At 47.6% G+C, this 23128-nt stretch overlaps 1 protein-coding gene across 2 annotated transcripts in view; it reads left to right on the top strand.

Moving 5' to 3' along the window:
* NOTCH4 (notch receptor 4) overlaps window positions 1-23128 on the top strand; it is a 47719-nt gene that overhangs the window by 6010 nt on the left and 18581 nt on the right. For both annotated transcript variants that reach the window (XM_088663458.1, XM_035107041.3), the window contains exons 5-16: window positions 899-1021; window positions 2907-3062; window positions 4476-4661; window positions 5805-5912; window positions 6899-7012; window positions 8487-8688; window positions 10705-10850; window positions 10996-11148; window positions 16455-16603; window positions 17352-17439; window positions 19285-19518; window positions 21870-21982. In XM_088663458.1, coding sequence (XP_088519584.1) covers window positions 899-1021; window positions 2907-3062; window positions 4476-4661; window positions 5805-5912; window positions 6899-7012; window positions 8487-8688; window positions 10705-10850; window positions 10996-11148; window positions 16455-16603; window positions 17352-17439; window positions 19285-19518; window positions 21870-21982 — 1772 coding nt within the window. The remainder of the gene's footprint in view (window positions 1-898; window positions 1022-2906; window positions 3063-4475; window positions 4662-5804; window positions 5913-6898; window positions 7013-8486; window positions 8689-10704; window positions 10851-10995; window positions 11149-16454; window positions 16604-17351; window positions 17440-19284; window positions 19519-21869; window positions 21983-23128) is intronic.

Genomic DNA, 23128 nt, shown 5'->3' with positions numbered 1-23128 from the left:
GGATCTTTACATTTCAGTGCTTACGGTTTCTCATTTGTCCAAGCTTTGATTCAATTCTCCATGTTTTTGCAGTAAATTGGGGAGCGGTTGGTTTTTATTAAAAAAAGAAATGCCCGTGAAAATTCATTAGTGTGAATTGCACTCAACTCTGCAAGCGGTTTTACACTAAAATAATGTGTTTTGTGTGTGCTGTTTTCACCAATATGTTCATTTTCACTCACACTCTCCCCTAATGTTGGGGGACAGAATGTGAAGTATGAAGCAGCAATAATAATAATTTATTATTTGTACCCCGCCCATCTGACTGGGTTGCCCCAGCCACTCTGGGCAGCTACCAGCATATATACTATTGGCTTTAAAGTAGCTCCTCCTTGCAGAGAAATATTTGAGGTCAATTTTGGAGCGTCAAAATGGCTTCAGGATTGTTCTCTTGTACTATTTCAGACGCGTGGTTTATATTCAGACACGTGGTTTATATACTTATGTATGTGTTTGCCTTGTACATTTATGAACATTTATTTTATATTTGAGACCTTAGAATTCTTAGGGCAATACTTAGTAGAGATAAGGCATCCAGCCGGCCTTCCTGCCTAGTCGTTCTGTTGGGATTTTTAATATACTTCAACTAAGAAAATGAACGCTCAGCTGAGAAATGTTGTGACCATTAATGTTCAAAATCCAGAAATGGAAAACTCCCTAAGCATGGGCTTATTTCGCTTAATGGTTCGTGTGGCCCTGCAGGTAACCGTGGTTACCATCTAAGATGGCCGCCAAGAGCAAATGGTGGCTGTAGGCCTCCTTCCGCACAAGTACCTGAGGAGAGCCCTGTTGCATCAGAACCAAGGCCTGTCCACCTTCCCAACGAATCCTCCATGAATTTGTTTTCTCCCCGCTCTAGGCTACACAGGTCAATACTGCGAAGTGAACCCAGACGACTGCATTGGGCATCAGTGCCGCAACGGGGGAACCTGCCAGGATGGGGTGGCATCATATACTTGCCACTGCCTGCCAGGTTGGACAGGTGAGGTGCCAGCATGTTCCCGCCACCATCTTTGGCAGCTTTCCAAGGTTTCAAGGCAGGGGACATTCCCAGCCCTCCCTGGAGATGCCAAGAATTGAGCCTTTCTCTGCATGCAAAGCAGATGCTCTACCCCTGAGCTGTGGTCCTTCCCACATTAAAAACAAACCAACAAACCATAGGTTGCCTTATATACTAAGTCAGACTTCCAGCCCCATGCTGTCTACTCTGATTGGCAGTAGCTCTCCAGGATTACACAAAAGGAACGTTCCAAATCCCCCCTGGAGATGATAGCAATTGAACCGGGACCTTCTGCATTCAAAGATTGGCACTTTCCCTGGCACTTGAGTCACAGTGCTCAAGCAGTTTTGTAAAACGGTTTGAAGGGTTTTCTTTCTTGCAATGTATCAGTTTTATGAAATAATTGTTTATGAAGTAAGGGGAGGGAGCAGTGGTATTCTGTGATGGGTTCTGAAATGACCAAGGAAAGATCTCAGAGGAGCAGCTGAATGCTCAAGGGACACACCGTCTTGGTGAGTTGGTGGCAACAGCCAAGGGGAAAAAAAAGCAAATGCAATGTTAGGAAAGGGATCAGAAATAAAACGGATAGCATCATAATCTCATTAAAGAGCTACCGATCCTGCCCCGCCAGCCTCTAACGGGTAAACAAGGAAACCAGGAAGCTCCCGGCTTCCTGAATTAGCTGTAAAAGGAGCTGTCTGGCTATCGTAGGAAAGCGACTTGCCTAGTGGTCACTTGAGAAGCAGAATCCGCAGAGACACCCTAGGATGGGTGGCGAGAGCCTTCTGAGTTGAGAAACAGCAAGCACACGTGTTAGCGTTAAGTAGGGATGTTCCCCAGCCACATTGACCTCTCACTTCCCTGACAGAGGTTGCACTGTTTGTCAACATCCTGTTGCTGACGCGGCTGAGAATATTGTTTGCAAACACTGCAGGACACTAGGGCAGCCCAGACATCCACAGAAGCCGCTGTGTGTTGACCGCATCAGACCACTGGCGTCTCTGTTATCTGACCAGGTGAAGCACCACAAGCTAGCGATGTAAGAACTGAGCCTGGGGTCTTGTGCATGTGCTGCACCACTGAGCTATGAGCCCTACTGTAGGTGGTTGGAGAGAGGGGCTGCTCATGGGAAGGAAGGTGAAAAACAGATGACTGGCTCCTTATCTGATGGGTAGTATTCAATTCAGCTTTAATCAGAGTAGACCCCCTGAAATAAATGTGCACGGCAAAGTTAGTTCTGTTAAGTTCAGCAGGTCTACTCTGAGTAAGACTTAATTGATTCTGACCTATTGTATGCAGTTTGAGCTCCCTCCGCCCCTTTCAGAATCTGGACTGTTTATTAACATTCTGTGAAATCACCACAGTGCTGTCAACACAGACAGAGGGAACCAATAGGACCTGGAAACCAAGGCCTATGAGGAACGGTTGAGGAAATTGGGTATGTTTAGCCTGGGAAAGAGGAGACTGAGAGGAAATATGATAGCCATCTTCAAATATGTCACATCGAAGACAGAGCTGTTTTTTCCTGTTCTGAAGGGTAGGATAAAAACAAAAGCTTCAAGCTCTAAGAAAGGAGGTTCTTACTAAACATAGGGAAGAATATTCTGACACTAAGAGCTGTTCCGCACTGGAACCATCTCCCTGGGGAGGTGGTGGGCTCTCCTTCCTTGGAGGTTTTTATTCCTGCATTGCAGGGGGTTGGATTAGAGGACCCTCAGAGTCCCTTCCAGCTCCACAATTTTGTGGTTCTATGAAATGCTGCAGGCTGAGGTTACCATAGGGAGGCATGTAGGGCTGGTGTTAGTTTGAGGGCGTTCCAGCTTCCGTCAAGGACTGTTCCGATATCCGCCTATATCTCCTCCCATAGGGCTCCTTTGCCACCTGCATGATGCCTGTCTGAGCAATCCATGCCACCCCGATGCATTCTGTGATACTGACCTCCGGACCGGCAATGCCGTCTGCACCTGCCAGCAAGGCTATGCTGGGCCCACATGCTACGAAGACATCAACGAGTGCCTGATGGGTAAAGTGGGTGGCATGGGTGGCGGGGGGGGGGGAGAAAAAATGCCCACCATCATAAGTAGAATCTGATTGGGAACGAATGCTGAATAAGAGGACCATACAGAAGCACTCTGCGTGAGCAGATACCCACGTCCCTTACCTGCGTCTGTGTCAGGGTTGGAGTCAGGCGCATAGCTGCCAAGTCTCCCGCTGAAAAATGCGGGATCAGCAGCAGTGCGGCACCGGAAGTCGCTTCTACGCATGTCTGGACATGCGTAGAAGCAACTTCCGGTGCTGGCGCCGCCCGATTTCCGGTGCCCAGGGGCGTAGGAAGATAGGGGTGGGGGGGCAGCACGCCCCGAGTGACGCGATCCCAGGGGTGCCATCGCCGCTGCCCGCCCCGCCCCAAAATACCTGCCCTGCCCCTGCACATGGCACGCCCCGCCTCCAGAACGTGCACCACATCACTGGGGGCAGCGCGCCTGCTCTCCGCCCCCGGTGGCGGAGCATGAAGCTCCGCCGCTGATAGCGCAGCACCGGAAGTCGCTTCTACGCATGTCCGGACATGCGTAGAAGTGACTTCCGGTGCCGCTCTGCCCAATTTTCGGTGCCCAGGCATGGGCGGAGCAGCACCGGAAGTCGCTTCTATGCACATGCGTAGAAGCGACTTCTGGTGCCGCGCTACCCATGTATGGGCACTGGAAATCGGGCGGCACCAGGACCCAAAATGGGGCCTCCCTGGTGGGTAGGAAATCCAGGGGATTTATGGGATTTTTTCCCAATCCGGGCTGCCAGCAGGAAACGGTTTAAAATACGGGGGTTTAAAATGGGAGACTTGGCAGCTATGGTCAGGCGCAGGTCAGCAATGAAACAACGAATCACCCGAGGCCAGTGAAACAAAGGAAACAAACCGCAAGCTCTGGCCTGGTGGTCTCAGCCACCATCCTGGAGGTCTTGCCTCAAGGAGACAGACAGTTCTGAGCACTGAAGGTCCCTGCCTTCCCTCCGTTCTCTAAGACTACTTCCCTAGCAGCCTAATGTTTCTCCTTCTTGCCTCTCATCGCTCTGCCCTCTTCATTTCTTTGCATGTTCTGGGAGACCAGGAAGAGGGGAGCTGGTTGCAGCAGGAGGGAGATTCCCCATCTTCTTCCACAACCGGCCTTCACTCAGCCTCTTGACCACACTCCCTATCTCTTCCAGCCTCGGAGTCTGAACTGCTGTCTGCCACAGCCTCTTCCTGCTCACTAAACCCTGTTGCCCCTCCTGCTCCTGATCCCTCCTCCTACCAGTCTGCTCCTTCTCCCTCTCACCACTCGCCATCCCACCACCAAGGCTCTGAGCCTTCTTCCCTGGGGAGTTCCCTGGCTGGTGCCTCCCACCAGCCTCCTCTGCATCCAGCCAGTCCATGACAGTCTGTTCCTCTCGGCCTGTCCAGGTGCAGAGCCCTGCGAACATGGAGGAAGCTGCCACAACACACCTGGATCTTTTACCTGCCGCTGCCCCGAGGGCTACACGGGCTCCCGCTGTGAAGCGAACCTCAACGAGTGCCTCAGCCAGCCCTGCCACAACGGAGCCTCTTGCCTGGATTTGCTGGGCCGCTTCCAATGCCTCTGCCCCTCGGGTAAGGAGCAGGGCTGGGAAGAGAAAAGGTGGTATAGCAGTCGGGCTGTCAAGAGTCGAGTCAGCCGGGAGTCCTGGGTTCAAATCCTGAAACTCAGCCCTCCAGTTTCTTTGGGTTTCCCCTTGGGCCAGTCACGTAAGAGCGTAAGCAGAGCCTGTGGCTCTTCTGGCCCAGCATCCTGTTCCCACAGTGGCTGGACAGTTGCATGTGGGAAACCAGCAAGCAGGATTTGAGCACAGGAGTCCTCTCCCCTCTTGTGGTTTCCAGCAACTAGTATTCAGCAGCTATCAGTAGCCCTCTCCTCTGTGAATCTGTCTGATCCTCTTTTAAAGCCATCCAAGATAAGGGCAATCTCTGCCTCCTGTGAGAGCAAGTTCCATAGTTTAATTAGGCACTTTATTTTATCCATCATCTCCATCTCCTTCAGCCAAGTGTCCTTCAATATATTGTCCCCAGATGTTGCTGGACTACAACTCCCATCATCCCCAGCCAACTTAGCTTTTGGGGCTCCACAGGTCAGACTGTCCTGATCAGATCAGCCTCGCAGGCCAAGTTCGGCAGGTGGGTCTTGCTGCCCACCTCTCCGTCACCTGATGTCACAGTGAGATCAGCTGCAAGGTGCTTCGAAGTCCCGTTGTCAGGACTTCAAAGCACCATACAAAGCATTGCTTTTAAAAAAACCAAAACCCTGGTTTTAGCAGGGGTTTGCGTGGAATCCCCTACTAAAATGGAGTAAAAAAACAAACACCCAAACATATTTGTTTTAGCATGCACAGCCCTGCCAGATTCAGGATGTGGTTTGCATGAATTCCTGCTGAACCGGGCAGGATTTAACAGCCCCACCAGCCCCCACTCTTCAGCTAGCAAGTGCGGGAACCTTGCTGTTTTGAATTTGTACCTCTGTTCCCTACTGGGAAGAGGCATGCATAGCCAACGGATTTATAAACTCCTTCCTACTTCCTATCAGCTGGTGTCACGGATGAGTACGGTTTGGGGAAAACAGCCTCGTGGGCCAACTTGAACCCTCTTGATAAACCGACTGGATGCGGGCTGGAGATTGCCCACCCCTGCTCTGACCAGTATACTACACTGCCTTCTCACCCCTAATAATATCTTTCTTCTGTTGATTCCTCTCCAATGTAGGCTTCAGTGGGCCATTGTGTGAAGTGGGACAATGCTCCAGAGATAGCTGCCTCAACGGAGGAACCTGCCTGCAACAGACCCATGGAGTTGCCTGCCAGTGTCCTCTTGGTAAGTGAGGAAGGCAAAACGAGGAGCCAGATCTTAAGCCAGGAGGGGATTTATGAAGTGGCTGATTCTTCCTCCCTCTCATCCAACTGCTTGCTCCTAGTCATGTATTCATCCCCATCCAGGGATGAGTCAATCTTTCCATTTCTCTATATTTCTTCTTTCTTCATTCTTCTGTTTCACCCTCCACGTTTCTGCATTTGTTTGTGAATTTGTTTATCTTCTGCTTTACATATTTCTGTGCTGCAGTGGCCCTAATATAACATATTTAGTTCAAAAATCTCTCACCTGCGTCTGAAAGGAGTTCCCACAATCGCTATGTGAACTCTAACGTAAAGGTAAAGGACCCCTGAACATTAGGTCCAGTCGTGACCGACTCTGGGGTTGCACGCTCATCTCGCATTATTGGCCGAGGGAGCAGGCGTATAGCTTCCAGGTCATGTGGCCAGCATGACAAAGCCACTTCTGACGAACCAGAGCAGCACACGGAAACGCCGTTTACCTTCCCGCTGCAGCGGTTCCTATTTATCTACTTGCATTTTGACGTGCTTTCGAACTGCTAGGTTGGCAGGAGCTGGGACCCAGCAACGGGAGCTCACCCCGTCACAGGGATTCGAACCGCCGACCTTCTGATCAGCAAGCCCTAGGCTCAGTGGTTCAACCCACAGCGCCACCTGGGTCCCTATGTGAACTCTACATTGATTAAATTAAATTGCGGGTAAAGCTTTGAACGGATTCTAGTTCATCTTCAAGTTCATTCTCCTAAATGTGCGCGTGTGTTTAAACTCTTAAGACTCTTTGGACCTTTAAGCTTAAATATTGTCATTGGTGGAGGGAATATATTTTTAAAATGCACATTCCCACGTGTATGTTTTTTGATGCTCTCTCGGCATTCTTAAGTGTATTTTGTACATGGAACAGCATTTCCTGGTTATTGCTTTTCTGGCTGGTATGCACTGACCTTTGACCTTCTGCCCTGCTCTTATTAGGTTTTGAGGGACCCCGGTGCAAGATTGAGGTGGACAGCTGTGCCAGCTCCCCCTGCAAGAATGGGGGCCAGTGCCAGAACTCTGCAGGAATTTTCCATTGCTCCTGCCCTCAAGGTAACTGTGTGAGAGGGGTAGGTTCGGGGGGGGGGGGCTCATCCACACTTTTTCTGTGCAGTTTTCAGCTTCCCCCATGATTTCTAGATACGGGTCCGAGCGGTTTTACCCCACCGCTTTCCCCCAGAAAACCCACTCTTTAGCGATAAATCAGAGCAAACATTAATCTGTGGAAAACCTGACTGCTGTTTGCTCCAATCCAGGGGTAAACTGTGGGTTTTCCCAGGGGAAACTGGTGTAGCATACAGAAGTGCGATGAATCATAGAATCATAGAGTTGGAAGAGACCACAAGGGCCATCCAGTCCAACCCCCTGCCAAGCAGGAAACACCATCAAAACATTCCTGAGAGATGGCTGTCAAGCCTCCGCTTAAAGACCTCCAAAGAAGGAGACTCCACCACACTCCTTGGCAGCAAATTCCACTGTCGAACAGCTCTTACTGTCAGGAAGTTCTTCCTAATGTTTAGGTGGAATCTTCTTTCTTGTAGTTTGAATCCATTGCTCCGTGTCTGCTTCTCTGGAGCAGCAGAAAACAACCTTTCTCCCTCCTCTATATGGCATCCTTTAATATGATGAGCCTGGATTGAGAGAGAACGGTGGTGTTTAACAGGTAGAATATGAAATCAGGAAGAATTAAGTCCTTAAGGTGGAAAAAAATTGTAGAATATTTCATAGGATCATAGAATTACAGAATCGTACAGTTGGAAGAGGGCCATCTAGTCCAACCCTATGCAATGCAGGAATTTGAAAATTTATTGTAAGCAAATCAAAACGTTAGCAGGATTAGCAGTTTAAAATAAACTTGGGGGGGGGGGATAGAACAGAAATGGTAAAGAATAATAAGAATATGCAGCAGCAAAGGAAAACTGAAACGAACCATAGAGGGGGGGCAGTTGGTGTCTAATGGACGGTTTGTATTTTGATAAATAAAAATGTGCGAATTTGGTAAAACTGGAATATGATAAATAAATCTTATTAAAATAGAGTGAGAGAGAAAGAGAGAGAAGGGTAGTGGGGAGGAAACAAGGCCCCGAAGAAAGAGCTTTCTTCGAGGGGAAATCGTGTCAAAATGGCCGCCGTTCTCTCACGACAAAAAAAATGGGATGTCCCAGTTTGGCCAGGACACTTGTGGGGTATGTCAGTTGCCTACTGCAGCTCCAAGTGTTGGACCTGGTTTTTGTGTTGTTGTTTTTTTAATGGAGGTCTCAAGGCAGGAAATAGCACTGACTCCCACTGAGACTGTTAGGGCCTGGCAGCTCACCCGGTTTGCCAGACGATGAAGCTGGCCTTGATCAAGTCACATGACCTGTAGCAAGCACACTAAAGTTTCTGTTTGTTCAGGTGTTTGTTCCTCAGAGCCTTCTGACTTGCATGACATCACATGAGGGCAGAGTGGAATTGTGGGGAAGAGAGAGAGGGCAGGGAATGCGTGGCTCGAGGCCAATGACGGTGTTGAGGCTCCCCCTTCTTGCAGGTTTCGAGGGACACCAGTGCGAGAGAGATGCAGACCTCTGCCACGCTGCCCACTGCGGTCATGGAACCTGCTTGAACACACCGGGCTCCTTTACCTGCCTTTGCTCTTTGGGCTTCACGGGACCCCACTGCACAGAGCTCAGCGACCCCTGCCAGAACTGGCAGTGCCTCAATGGGGGCAGCTGCCAAGGGGCAGAGTTTGGGTATGGATGGGGAAGCAGGGGGGAGGGTGCATGATTCCCAAACCATGATTCCCAGATGTTGTTTACGCTATCTCAGCGCTGGTTTTAAGCCCCGTTCCCAAGGGCTTGTTTTGAAACAGGGCTACTCAGCAGGATGAATTTCAGATTCATCCTGAATTACATGCACGCACCAAAAAAGCCTTCTCTCTTTTAGGGATTTTCTCTCAGATTTGAAACTGATTATACCAGAAGGTGCTGAGATATGGGGTCACTCAATTTCACGACTCTGTATTGCCCTGTGGCATCCTTCCCCAACTGGGTGCCCTCCCAGTGTTTTGGACTGGAACTCTTTATCACCGCCAGCTGGAGAGGATTTTGTCTTAAGAATGAAATGGACTGGACCAGAAAGCGCTTGGGATCTGGCCTGATCAATTTCAGTGCTCTATTAACCTGCCTTGGGCTAGGATGTCCTTTTCCTGACCTTCTCTCCCAGTTATTTTGGCCTGTGGTTCTCACCCCACGTGTCAGAGAGCGTGGGCTGCACTGTCTGGGGCTGATGGGAACGGCACAATCCATAACCTCTGACAGGCACCGGATTGGGGAAGGCTGGACCAGGGCATAGCTGCCAAGTCTCCCGTTTTCCCCAGGAAACCCCCGTTTTCCCAGCTGTCCCCAGCCGAAAAAACGGATTTTTTTGTTTTTTCCCGGTTTATTCTGGCACGGCGGCCATTTTGGAACTGGGCGGAGCATGCTCAGAGCGACTTTTGATGCTGCTCTGCCCAGTTCCAAAATGGCTGCAGCGCGACTTCTGGCGCGGCGGCCATTTTGGAACTGGGCACAGCAGCATCAAAAGCCGCTCTGAGCATGCTCCGCCCAGTTCTGAAATGGCCGTCGCGCTACTTCCGGTATGCTACTTCCGGTCCGGTCCCTTATTTTTCAGAGAGAAACTTGGCAGGTATGTACCACGGGAAGCTCTCATTTTCTTCTTCCTCCAGCCCCACCCATTTATTATTATCATTTATTAAATAAGTATACCGCCCTTCATCTCAGGGCAGTTCTCAAGATAAATTTACAATATAGAAAACACAAAGTACAGAATAACAATAAGAACAAAAGCAAACCAATAACCCCTCTCCTACAACACATTTAAACGAGCATAAAATGTCAATCAACCCACGGACTGATTGAAGAGGAATGTTTTCACCTGGCGCCTAAAGCTGTATAATGAAGACACTGGGAGAACCTCCTTGGGGGGAAAGAGAGCATTTCACAGATGGGGAGCCACCGCAGAAAAGGCCCTGCTCTCGTGTTGCCTCCCTACAGACCTCTTGTGGAGGAGGCACACAAAGAAGGGACTCCGAGGATGGTCACAGGGTCTGGGTAGGTCCATATGGAGAGAGACAGTCCTTGAGATATTGTGGTCCTGAGCCATTTCAGTTCCCACTGCACCTCCATGAGCCCTAGCGTCATGCGGCTCTTCCTAACCATTGCTATTTTCTGCAAATTCTGATTGCACAGATGAAGTTGAGTTGGAGCTCTTGTGCGACAAACCCATTACCTCACAACCACCACCTTGTGATAAGGAAAGTGATGATATTATTATTATTATTATTATTATTATTATTATTATTATTATTACCCCATCCATCTGTCTGGGTTTTCCCAGCCACTCTGGGCGGCTCCAAACAGAATATTAAAAACACGATAAAATATCAAACATTAAAAACTTCCCTAAATATGGTTGCCTTCAGATGTCTTCTAAAAGTGAGAAAGTTGTTTATTTCCTTGACATCTGATGGGAGGGCATTCCACAGGGCAGGTGCCACTACCGAGAAGGCCCTCTGCCTGGTTCCCTGTAACTTCGCTTCTTGCAGTGAGGGTACCGCCAGAAGGCCCTCGGAGCTGGACCTCAAAGATGGGGGTGAAGACACCCCTTCAGGTATACTGAGCCAAGGCCGTTTTGATGGGGAAGGTGCACCAGAAAGCCCTATATAAAGGTTGAAAAGGTTAACAGCGCATCTCTCTGTCTCCCTGCAGGCCACGCTGTCTCTGCCTCCCAGGCTGGACAGGACGGGATTGTGGCATGGAGGTAGATGCCTGTGCTTCCAGCCCCTGCCACCAGGGGGCCACGTGCCTGAGTCGCCATGGGGTCTTCAGCTGCAGCTGCCCCAGCGGTTACGTAGGTAACACAACCCTCAACCCTAAATCCCAGCCAGGCCACCCAACATCTCCCCCGTACAGATGATTCCCCATAACCCTGGCCCATCTTCTCGTCCCAGCTCTCCATGACTCCCGCCATCTCTCTGCTCCCTTCCCAACCCCTCCCAGGTTCGATGTGCGAAGTAGATGTGGATGAATGCACCTCCGGCCCCTGCCTCAACTCTGGATCCTGCCTTAACAGCCCTGGGACTTTCCGCTGCCTTTGCCCTGAAGGTTACACGGGGCTCAAGTGCCAGGAGACTTTGGACTTCTGCTCCCCCGGTGAGTACGTGGAGGTTCACCAGCAGTACTTGCATGCCAAGGCACCTGGGCCACAAAGTTCCCAGGAGAACAATAGAACACACAGACACAAAGTATTTTGGTTCATAGGTTCAAATAGGCCACAACTTTATTGGTTACAGATGTGAGCGGTTTGGCTTAGGCCAGGCTTCCTCAAACTTGGCCCTCCAGATGTTTTGAGACTACAGTTCCCATCATCCCTGACCACTGGTCCTGCTAGCTAGGGATCATGGGAGTTGTAGGCCAAAAACATCTGGAGGGCCGAGTTTGAGGAAGCCTGGCTTAGGCAATTGGGTGAAGCCAGCTATATCTTGACTCCTACCTGTGTGCAGGGAGTCCACAGAAGGGTAAACTGCCGATAGGGGGTGCCCCATGACTTACATCAAACAAGGGCATCCCGTGGGGTCCCCATAGGGTCTGTGACATGGCCCTAGCCCCTTACGTTCCAAGTCCCGGACTGCAGAATCCGGGACCAGCAGCCGTGTGACACCGGAAGTTGCGTCAACGTAACTTCCAGTGTCGCTTTGCCCTTCTATGGGCACCAAAAATGGCCGCCGCCAGCTTCAAAAGTAGCTTCTACGCATGACCGGAAGTGCGTCGACACAACTTCTGGTGTCGCCCCGCCCATCTATGGGCACCAAAAAAATTTGTGCCCATAGAAGGGCAAATCAAAATAAAATGGCTGCCGACAGGAGAAAGTAACTGAGAAAAACGGGAGGCGAAGTGATACGGGGGACCACCGGGAAAAGGTAAGTAAAAACGGGGGTTTCCCGGGAAAAACGGGAGACTTGGCAGCTATGCCCTAGCCCACGCCCAGGGTTGGACAGTATTCACACCCCAGATCCCTTTAACAGGGTACCCTTACTGAGGAGGGGCAGGCAAAGGCTACAACCTCCCCTGAAACCAAACAAAGCCTTACCCAATGCCTAAACTCACAAAACTTTTAATGATCGCTACTAGGTAGACGAAAGCCAAATGGCCGGTGCCAATTTGCCAAGTGGGGAAATTCCTACCCGGCCCCAGCAACATGGCGACCAACAATTGTCCATAGCAAGGTCATATCTGAGCAAAGCATGGAAAGAGGGTGGGTGGATTGCATGACCCAGTGATGGAGCAAGAGAGAGGCGGCCAGCTGGCCATGCCGTGATTAAATCGCCTGCGGGCCGTGTCCATCCTGAAGGCTGATTGGCTGGGGCTGTACCACAGGGGAAGATCCCCGGCAACGATGATGCGGGCAGGATGACACAGGGGAGAGGCGGCGTCCCTCCGCCCCTTAGGCGAGTAAGCTGTTGTGACCTGGCTGCCCGGCCGCAATGCTGCCCCACCGGGAAAAAGTGAGCGGACTTCACACAACGCAAGACCTGGCCCTATAAGGACTGGGACACCTTTCTGTTGGCTGCTGTGCAACTGAGGATGGCGAAACCTGTCATTTTCAGCCTTTTTCCAGTTTTAAATTCAGTTCCCCACATTTCTACATCAGTTTACCATTTCATTTTATTCATTTTTTTAAAAAAAAATCTCATGAAAATTGATATAAAATTAAAAAGTTCCCTTAAAGGGAGATCAGCCTCATAAGGAGGACTGAAACCCTCTAAGGAGCAGATAGACCTAGGCTCCTTTTGGTTGGGATAAAATGACAAAGACCAAAACCCAGGGCTTGTAAAGCAAAGCGTGATCTTTATTTTTAAAAAGACAGAGGTCTGTTATAACAGAGGTTCCCCCCCCCCAAAAAAAAGCAGAGATGGCAAGAGGAACGTTACAACCGCATCTGTTCCAACTCTACAGACAGAGAATCTCACCTAAGAGATCTACAGCAAACCTTTTTAGAACTAAAATATCCACCTGATGAAGTTAAACAACAGATCAACAGAGCCAGACAGATACCTAGAGAGAACCTGCTGCAAGACAGACCCAAAAAAGAAAATAACAGAACACCACTAGTCATCACATACAGCTCCCAAGTTAAAACAGTACAACGCATCATCAGAGATCTACAGCCTCTCCTGGACAATGACAGCTCCCTTTCTCAAGCTCTGGGAGGAAGACCTTTCATTGCCTACAGACAGCCACCCAATCTTAAACAACTCCTCACCCACAATAATACAACCACCAGACCTAACATGGACACTGGTACCAGAGCCTGCAATAAACCCAGATGCCAACTTTGCTGCCACATACACCCAGACAATACCATTACTGGCCCCAACAACATCCAACATACCATCTCAGGACTATTTAATTGCTCATCCTCTAACATTGTGTATGCCATCAAATGCCAACAGTGCCCTTCAGCTCTCTATATTGGACAAACAGGCCAAACCCTACGCCAAAGGATAAATGGACATAAATCTGACATCAGGAACCAGAAGACAGAAAAACCAGTAGGAGAACACTTCAATCTCCCAGGACATTCTATACAAGATCTCAAAGTAGCTGTCTTACTACAAAAGAATTTCAGAAATAGACTGGAAAGAGAAGTTGCTGAATTGCAACTTATCACCAAGCTCAAAACCATGGAGGGACCTGGTTTGAACAGAGATATCGGGTTCTTATCTCATTATACATGATAAGCGATCTTCAGCCATCTCCACCCTTGCTTTTTCATGCAAAACCATTTGCAGTCGTTTCCGGTCATCAACAGCTATCAGTCAGTCAATCACCCATTTCCACCACCCTTCTGAGTGATCCCCCCTCCCCATCCCCACCCCTCCCCACCCCTTCTCTACATAAGTGCCTGGAAACTTCCATTTCACTGTATCTGAAGAAGTGTGCATGCACACGAAAGCTCATACCAAAATAAAAACTTAGTTGGTCTTTAAGGTGCTACTGAAGGAATTTTTTTATTTTACTTCGATCCAGACCAACACGGCTACCTACCTGTGGCAAGAGGAACCTTGAACAAAAGAACATTTTCCCTTACTGTATATACCTTTGGCTGTACCGGGAAGGGGAGATTAACATTTTCAGTAAACAGAGTACTTGTGAGATCTATCTGTGAATCTTCTGGAAATGGCACCCTGATTATTCTGGAGATGGCTTGATTTTATCTCAACAGGTGACTCTTCTTTATTCTTCAAGGAAATGGAGACCAGGGAAATGGTCCCTCAAAGGAATGGGAAAGGTGTTTTGTAAAACAAAGGGAGTCTGAGCGGCTTTGCCTGGGAGGGAAGGAGAGTCTAAATGTGTTGTTTATGACCAAAGGGCTCAAGATTCTTCAGGGTTGTAGCAGGGGAAATGTAGGGCAAAGGTGAGATGATGTGCTTCCATTTTGGTTCAGGAAATTTAGTTACATGTGGGTGTCAGTGAACCCTTCACAATGAAAATTATGTAGTTTGCCCCCTCTCTGTTAATCGGTTTACTCTTATAACAAAAATACATCAGCATTTAAATGCAAAATTCTCCTACCGGTAATTGTTTTTGCAAAGCAGTTTCCCCTAATATGCACATTTTCGCCTAGCAATTTCCCCTTAAAGCAATGCATATTTGCTTCTTGTTTTCACTAATATTTTCATGGACACATTTTACATGTATGTGGATTTTTCTCTGCATGCTACTTGACCAGAGAAACCCATTATTGACACTGGGGGTGGGGGGGCTTCATTGTATTTGCTAATAAGCACGCTGAGACTCTGTTAACTGGGCAGATTCTGTGAGTTCCTTTCGGAAGCATTTATTGCCTCGGCACCTACAATCTACAATTTCATTGCTATTAGAGACCTTTCATCTGCTTTCTGCAATGATATTCTCTATTCCAGCAACTGACTCGATATTCCATGGATATACATCATGTTCAATTGTTCTGGGTTTGTGCCTGTGTTGTCCAAATTTGGCCTGCAGAGCTGTTTCCTCCTCAAAAACAAAGCAGGGCTTGATGTCAGCGCCAATCAGCTGACAGCAAACCCCTTTGAAGTTGTCTGTTTGCAGGTGTAGTTTGAATTGAAACCACACCAAAGCGAGATGCACTGTCTGCACTAGTCAGCTGATTGGCACCCATACTGAGTGCCTTTGAAGGTATCAGTTGGGGTCATGGTGATTTAGAGGTGGGCAGCCCCAGACATCTGTCAAAGTGGCAATCAGCAGAAATTACTGCATCGCGTGGCCAAAGAAGTTGAAATTCATCAAAGCGCTTGGCAACAGTTGTTGTTGTTTAGTCGTTTAGTCGTGTCCGACTCTTCGTGACCCCATGGACCATAGCACGCCAGGCACTCCTGTCTTGCACTGCCTCCCGCAGTTTGGTCAAACTCATGTTCGTAGCTTCGAGAACACTGTCCAACCATCTCGTCCTCTGTCGTCCCCTTCTCCTAGTGCCCTCAATCTTTCCCAACATCAGGGTCTTTTCCAAGGATTCTTCTCTTCTCATGAGGTGGCCAAAGTATTGGAGCCTCAGCTTCACGATCTGTCCTTCCAGGGAGCACTCAGGGCTGATTTCCTTAAGAATGGATAGGTTTGATCTTCTTGCAGTCCACGGGACTCTCAAGAGTCTCCTCCAGCACCATAATTCAAAAGCATCAATTCTTCGGCGATCAGCCTTCTTTATGGTCCAGCTCTCACTTCCATACATCACTACTGGGAAAACCATAGCTTTAACTATACGGACCTTTGTCGGCAAGGTGATGTCTCTGCTTTTTAAGATGCTGTCTAGGTTTGTCATTGCTTTTCTCCCAAGAAGCAGGCGTCTTTTAATTTCGTGACTGCTGTCACCATCTGCAGTGATCAAGGAGCCCAAGAAGGTGAAATCTCTCACTGCCTCCATTTCTTCCCCTTCTATTTGCCAGGAGGTGATGGGACCAGTGGCCATGATCTTGGTTTTTTTGATGTTGAGCTTCAGACCATATTTTGCGCTCTCCTCTTTCACCCTCATTAAAAGGTTCTTTAATTCCTCCTCGCTTTCTGCCATCAAGGTTGTGTCATCTGCATATCTGAGGTTGTTGATATTTCTTCCAGCAATCTTAATTCCGGCTTGGGATTCATCTAGTCCAGCCTTTCGCATGATGAATTCTGCATATAAGTTAAATAAGCAGGGAGACAATATACAACCTTGTCGTACTCCTTTCCCAATTTTGAACCACTCAGTTGTTCCATATCCAGTTCTGACTGTAGCTTCTTGTCCCACATAGAGATTTCTCAGGAGACAGATGAGGTGATCAGGCACTCCCATTTCTTTAAGAACTTGCCATAGTTTGCTGTGGTCGACACAGTCAAAGGCTTTTGGCAACAGTGCCTGCTATCAAGTGGAAAATCCATCTACTTTGTCCTCCCTCTCTATTTCTCTCCATCCATTTCAACAGATCCCTGCAGAAACGGAGGTCGGTGTGTAACGAAGGAATCTGCCCCCTATTGCATCTGCCCCCCAGGCTGGGGTGGCTCGCAGTGCCAGCAGAGGGCAAGCCGGAATGGTGACAATTGTACTGATCAAGCTGGAGATCACAGTTGTCAGGTGAGCTTGGAAGGTACAGCATCTGCCTCCTGGGTCTGAAGAACTCCCCAACAGGAGTGTCAGCAAAGTTCACTTCCAGACAACCTGCTTATTCCCCATCCCGATCTGCTTCCACCAAGTTTGCGGGGAGGCTCAGTGAGCTTCTTGAGCATTTGTTCTGCTTTGTTTGTGGGGAGGTTAGACGAGGTTGCTTCCATCCAGTGTTTTCCCATCTTCTGCCGTGCATTTGCCCATCACTTCCGTTAAAGGCGTAAGATGTTCCTGGCTGCTGGATCAGGCAAAATGCCCATCACAGTTCTAGCCTCCTGTTCTCACAGGAACTGTAGCTTGCAAATCTGTGAGGGGTAAACTACAGTTTCCAATGTTCTTTGTTTGGTGGGGATGGGGAAGTGCTTTCAAACTATGCCGTGTAAACAGCCATTTGGTACTCATGCAGGAAACCTGCTTCCCCACCCCAATCCTGAAATCAGACTCTATGCAGTAAGTGATGAGAAGATGCACTGGGAAATGCTGGATAACATTCGCTTGGTATGACACCATCAAACTTCCCTTCAAACCAATCAGAGTGAATGCTCCAAAACCAGCCAACATTGTCTAATTTCCCTGTGAAGTTTGTGGCAACAAATCAGGGCGAACGCTCAATAAGCAGTGGTGCAGAAATGGAGGTAGGAGGGGAGGAAACGTTTTTGGGACTTTTCCTGCTTCAATACGGTTGTCCTGAATTGCCTCGGGATCTTTCCAATTACAGTGCCTACCGAAGGAGAAGTGTCTGAATGGGGGAACCTGTACCAGGACACAAGATGGGTTCCGCTGCTTGTGCCCTCCGGGGACCAAAGGTAAGTGGGAGCGGAAGAATTACACAAGACCAGTGGAAGGTGGTGCCCATTGGGACTTAGAGAATCATAGTTCTGTAAAGTTGGACCCCAAGGGTCCTCTAGTCCAACCCCCTGCAATGCAGGAATCTCAGCTAAAGCACCCATGACAGATGGCCATCCAGCCTCTGCTTAAAAGCCTCCAAGGAAGGAGAGTCCAGCACCTCCCAAGGGAGACCGTTCCACTGTTGAACAACTCTTCCTGATGTCTAGTCAGAATCTCCTTTCTTGTAAGTTCAATCCATTGGTTCAGGTCTTCCCTTTTGGAGCAGGAGAAATCAAACTTGCTCCATCTTCCATGTGACACCCCTTTAGGTTTTGCAAGGATGCCTATCCTATCTCCTCTCCCTCTCCTCTTTCCCAAGCTCAACATGTTGGGAAATTCCATTCCACCTTTAGTGCAGACATGGAACTGTTGCGTGTCACATGTCTGTTTACATGCCAGCACAGATTGCTGGGAACTTCCGTTTGTGTATAGCTTTCGCTTTTGAGACTCTGAGGAGACGAAGGAGAGAGGACATGTTTTCTTTGTCCTGATTTACGCTTAATAAATCTGCTTGTTATTATGGGTTGCTGGTTTATGTCGCACTAGAGATTGTGGGATCGTCTAGCATGTCGGCTGGAAGGGCATAATCCAGCTGGGGGCTAGCCAGCTGGCCTCTCGACCCCCTCTGGATGCTGACAAAACACACCCAGTTCCCTCAACCGTTCCTCATCAGGCTTGGCTTCCAGACGCTTGATCACCTTGGTTGCCCTCCTCTGAAACCTTGCATTCTTACAGGAAAAGAAGGCTTCCTCAGTGAGGCTTCCTCATTCATCAGTTGCTCTGATCAAAACTGCTGGTGTTTCTAAGGAGCTCTGAGGAAGGGAGGCTCAGAAAGGCTTCATTCTCTGAATAAGAGCAATGCTGGGTTGAGGCTATGCGATGTCCGTGTGTTCAGTGCATACAACCAGAATTTCTCCATCTCTCCTAAATCTGACATGTTGTGTGGTTCTCAGAATTAAAGTGTTTGGCAACAGGCTGCTCCATTAGTTATGTATGTATGTATGTATGTATGTATGTATGTATGTATATACAGTGGTACCTTGACTTACGAAGGTGATCCGTTCCACGGCACTCTTCATAAGTCGAAACCTTCGGATGTCAAAGCGCCCATTTTGCGCATGCGTGAAGCGCGATTTTGCGCTTAGCGCATGTGCAGACCGCACATGCTGCTTCTGTGCAGGGGCAGAATGCACACGCGGCGAAAATACTTCCAGGTTTGCCAACTTCGTAAGTCGAAACCTTTGGAAGTCAAGGCATTCGGAAGTCGAGGTACCACTGTATGTGCAATTGATGATGATATACTACTACGGTACTACTACCACTACTACTACTACTACTACTACTACTACTAACAATAATAATACGTTTTTATTATTTATACCCTGCCCATCTGGCTGGGTTTCCCCAGTTACTCTGGGCAGCTTCCAACAAAACATTAAAATTTCAATAAACCATCAGACACTAAAAACTTCCCTAGAGTCTTCAGATGACTTCTAAAAGTCAGATAGTTGTTTATTTCCTTGACATCTGATGGGAGGGCATTCCACAGGGCAGGCGCCACCACCGAGAAGGCCCTCTGCCTGGTTCCCTGTAACCTCACTTCTCGCAGTGAGGGAACTGGCAGAAGGCCCTCAGAGGAGGACCTTGGTGTCTGGGCTGCATTTATTTATTAAATTTATGTACCACCCTTCATTCAAGTATCAGAGGGCGGTTTCCATCTGTCGCCCTGCAACCTGAGATGCCGTCTTTTCTATCTCCCACAGGTCCCAAATGTGATTTGGACCCCTGTTCCCTTCCTGGTCCCCGTTGTTACCACGGGGGGACCTGCCAGGCTCAGGCCGAAGGATTTTCTTGTATCTGCCCACCCGGGTACGTTGGTGAGAGGTGCCAGGGCGTGGTGGACGCCTGCTTCTCTCAGCCATGCCACCGGCCTGGTGCCCATCGCTGTCACTCCAATGAAGATGGCTTCCGATGTTTGTGCCTATCAGGATATACAGGTAAGTGTTTGCTGTTATGAAGGCAGTTTAACCAGTTCGTTTTTTGTTTTTTCTGTTTAATGTGTGTACATGAGGAACTGTTTAAAACAATTTTTTTTATTTTACAAGTGTAGAGTTATAACAATACAAAATACATATCCATATTTAGAGATTTCTCCGAATCTCTGGAGTTCCCACCTTCCCATCCATGGGTCCTATTATAAACCTTTTCAACTGCATATTATTTCATCATCCAAATTTTGTCTCTCCATTTTGTCCATAGTATTTTCTACATTACAAGTGTTATTGCAATCCTGCTAATGTTTTCATCTGCTTACAGTGGTCTCTCAAGTAAATTATAAATGTTTCCCATTATTTATTGAAGTTTTGGTCTTCTTGGTTCTTGAGCTTTCCGGTCAGTTTTGCCTTTTCGGCATAATCCAACAGCTTAGTTTGCCATTCCTCTCTGGTAGGGACTTTGTCTTCTTTCCATCTCTGGGCTAGTAAGATCCGTGCAGCTGTCATTACACACACAAAAAGTCTTTTCTGCTCTTTTGGGATCTTGGTGCTTATAATTCCTAATAAAAAGGCTTTTGGTGTTTTTTTAATATAAAAGATATTTTAAACATTTTTTCAGTTCATTATATATCATTTCCCAGAATGCTTTTATTATCTTACACATACACCACATATTGTAAAAGGTGCCTTCTTTTTCTTTACATTTCCAACAGATATTTGCACTTGTCATATACATTTTTGCTAACTTACAAGGAGTCAAATACGACAGGTACATCATTTCCATATAATTTTCTTTCAGCGTACCACATGCTGAGAATTTCAAGTCAGTTTTCCATAACCTTTCCCAGTCTAAAAGTTGGATATTATGCCCCAAATCCCTCACCCAGTGAATCATTACAGTTTTAACCTGTTCATCCTTTGTGCATGAGGAATTTAACTACTCTAGCTTTATCGCTCCTCTTATGACTGCTCCTGGACATGGGTGGCGCTGTGGTCTAAACCACAGAGCCTGAGGCTTGCTGATCAGAAGGTCAGCAGTTCGAATCCCAGCGATGCGGTGAGCTCCCGTTGCTCGGTCCCAGCTCCTGCCCACCTAGCAGTTTGAAAGCACATCAAAGTGCAAGTAGATAAATAGGTACCGCTCCAGCGGGAAGGTAAACGGCATTTCCGTGCTCTGTTCTGGTTCGCCAGAAGCGGCTTAGTGCTGCTGGCCACATGACCCAGAAGCTGTTTGCGGACAAACGCCGGCTCCCTCGGCCTAGAGAGTGAGATGAGCATTCAACCCCAGAGTCATCTGCGACTGAGGGGTATCTTTACCTTTATGACTGCTCCTAGTGGTGCTGCAATGAAACTGCTAGCACATCTGTGAAGCTAAGTGCAGGGTCCAGGGTGGTTTCAAATTGGATGGGGGGGCGGCACATGTTGAGATTCCTGCATGGGGGGGGGGGATTGGACTTGATGACCCTCAGAGTTGTGTGTCTAATTCTACAATCCAGTGAATCTACGAAGCATCAACATGGCTAGCAGTAAATGACCAGACAAATGGCTGAACTATGGCAGAATTTACAGGAAGAATCAGAAACCAGGAAGAGGAGGTCTTTAATAAAGAATGGGGGAAGTTTATAATTTCTTTGAAAAACTATTGTAAACAATTACACACGTTGGTGGGATTGACAGAAAGCTTGTAGTCAAAATTTGAACTTTGGAATCATAAAGGATTTATAATAATAGAGTTATGAAAGAGATGCAGAGGGGAAATCATTATACAGTGGTGCCTCGACTTACGAATTTAATCCGTTCCGAATGTACATTCGTAGGTTGAAAAGTTTGTAAAGCGGTTTCCCATTGGAATGCATTGGAAACGGAAAAATTCGTAAGTCGAGTAAACCGCATCTAAAATTCGTAAGTCGAGAAAACCCCATCTAAACCGCAACGGTTTTCCTTTCGGATGTCGAAAAAAACATAAGCGTGTGGCCATTTTTTTACATTCGTAACTCGAAAATTCGTAAGTCGAGTACTTCATAAGTTGAGGGACCACTGTATTAAGATCCACAATGGGGGAAGAGGGAAGTCAAAGGGGATTATATGTTTATGTTTTTAATTCATTTGTTTGTGTAAAATCAAAAATGCAAATAAATAAAGGAGGAGACATTTTTAACCCACCCCTCTAAAAACATCAGATAAATCAAAAATGTGATTTAAAAAAAATATTGTTTTTAGTTTTTTCCACGACTCAAGGAAGAGTAAGGATCTGAGGTGGATTACATATGGAAGGAAAATTTCAGTAATAACAAAATAAAACACTCGTGTATATATATATATATATATATTTCTCCCCACCACCACCACCACAGGTATTCTTTGTGAATCTTTGATTGACAGTTGTCAGTCAAATCCCTGCCTCAATGGGGGAAGCTGCAGCGTGATGCCGGGTAACCCTCTTGAATTCACCTGCCACTGTCCACAGGTATGAATGGGGGTGAGGAGCTGCAGCCAGTCTGTGGGAGGGGGGTGTTGTTCAAATTCTAAAATGGGTGTGTCCCAGGTAGGCATGGAGGCAGGGATTCAACTCAGTTTATGCCTAAAAAGTGATCGTTAGTCAAAACTGCATACCAAAAAAAAAGTAATTAGGAAAAAATCAGGTCGAAATGCAGATGAATTTTCAGGTGAATTAAAAAAAAAAGTGGAAATGTGGAGAACTGGCTTTAAGATTTGGAAAGATGAGAATCTCGGAGAAGCAAAATGGACAGATTTTTGACATCCCTATACCAGGACTTAAGCATGCACATAAATCTCAACTTATGGCAGCTGATAACTGTTGCTGGACCCTGCAGCCACAGCACCCTGCCTTTATGGCAGATCAGGCAATCTGTTCAGCGCAATAGCACTTCCCAAAGAGGGCATGTTGTTGTTGTTGTGCAACTGGCACTTGTCATGTATGCGTAGTCTCCATCAGGGGTTCCCAAACTAAGACCCGGGGGCCAGATGCGGCCCAATCACCTTCTAAATCCATGCCCGTTCAGCATGTTTTTACATGAGTAGAATGTGTCCTTTTATTTAAAATTCATCTCTGGGTTATTTGTGGGGCATAGGAATTCGTTCATTTTCCCCCCCAAAATATAGTCTGCCCCCCCAAAAGGTCTGAGGGACAGTGGACCGGCCCCCTGCTGAAAAAGTTTGCTGACCCCTGGTCTCCATTATCAAAATGCAGGCTGCGTTCCTTCCCCACCCACTCCATCAAACATACCTATTGACTATAACCCATTTGTGAGATCTGAATAATCTACTGGATCAGACCAATGTCACGTCTCCTCAAGCGTCCTGTTCTCAGTGATCAACCAAGAGACCTGTGAGAAACCCACAAGCAGGAACTGAGTGCAAGAGCCATCTCTCCTCCTGCGGTTTCCAGCTTACAAAAAAAAAGATTAAAGCAATAACATTATCATTTCAGCAACAACAAAAAACACAAAACCTGAACACCTATTTAAAACATTTTTTTAAAAAAAACATCAACGACAAGCTGCAACCTAATTAACAAATGTCAGCATCCTACATATTTGGATAGACTTCCCTTTGCAGAAATTCCAAAGTGCAGCTGCTGTTGCAACAGTAA

This window comes from Zootoca vivipara, chromosome 2 (genome assembly GCF_965207765.1).
Source record: "Zootoca vivipara chromosome 2, rZooViv2.hap1.1, whole genome shotgun sequence".
Classification (NCBI taxonomy): Eukaryota; Metazoa; Chordata; class Lepidosauria; order Squamata; family Lacertidae; genus Zootoca; species Zootoca vivipara.
This window is presented reverse-complemented; position numbering and strand designations above follow the sequence as displayed.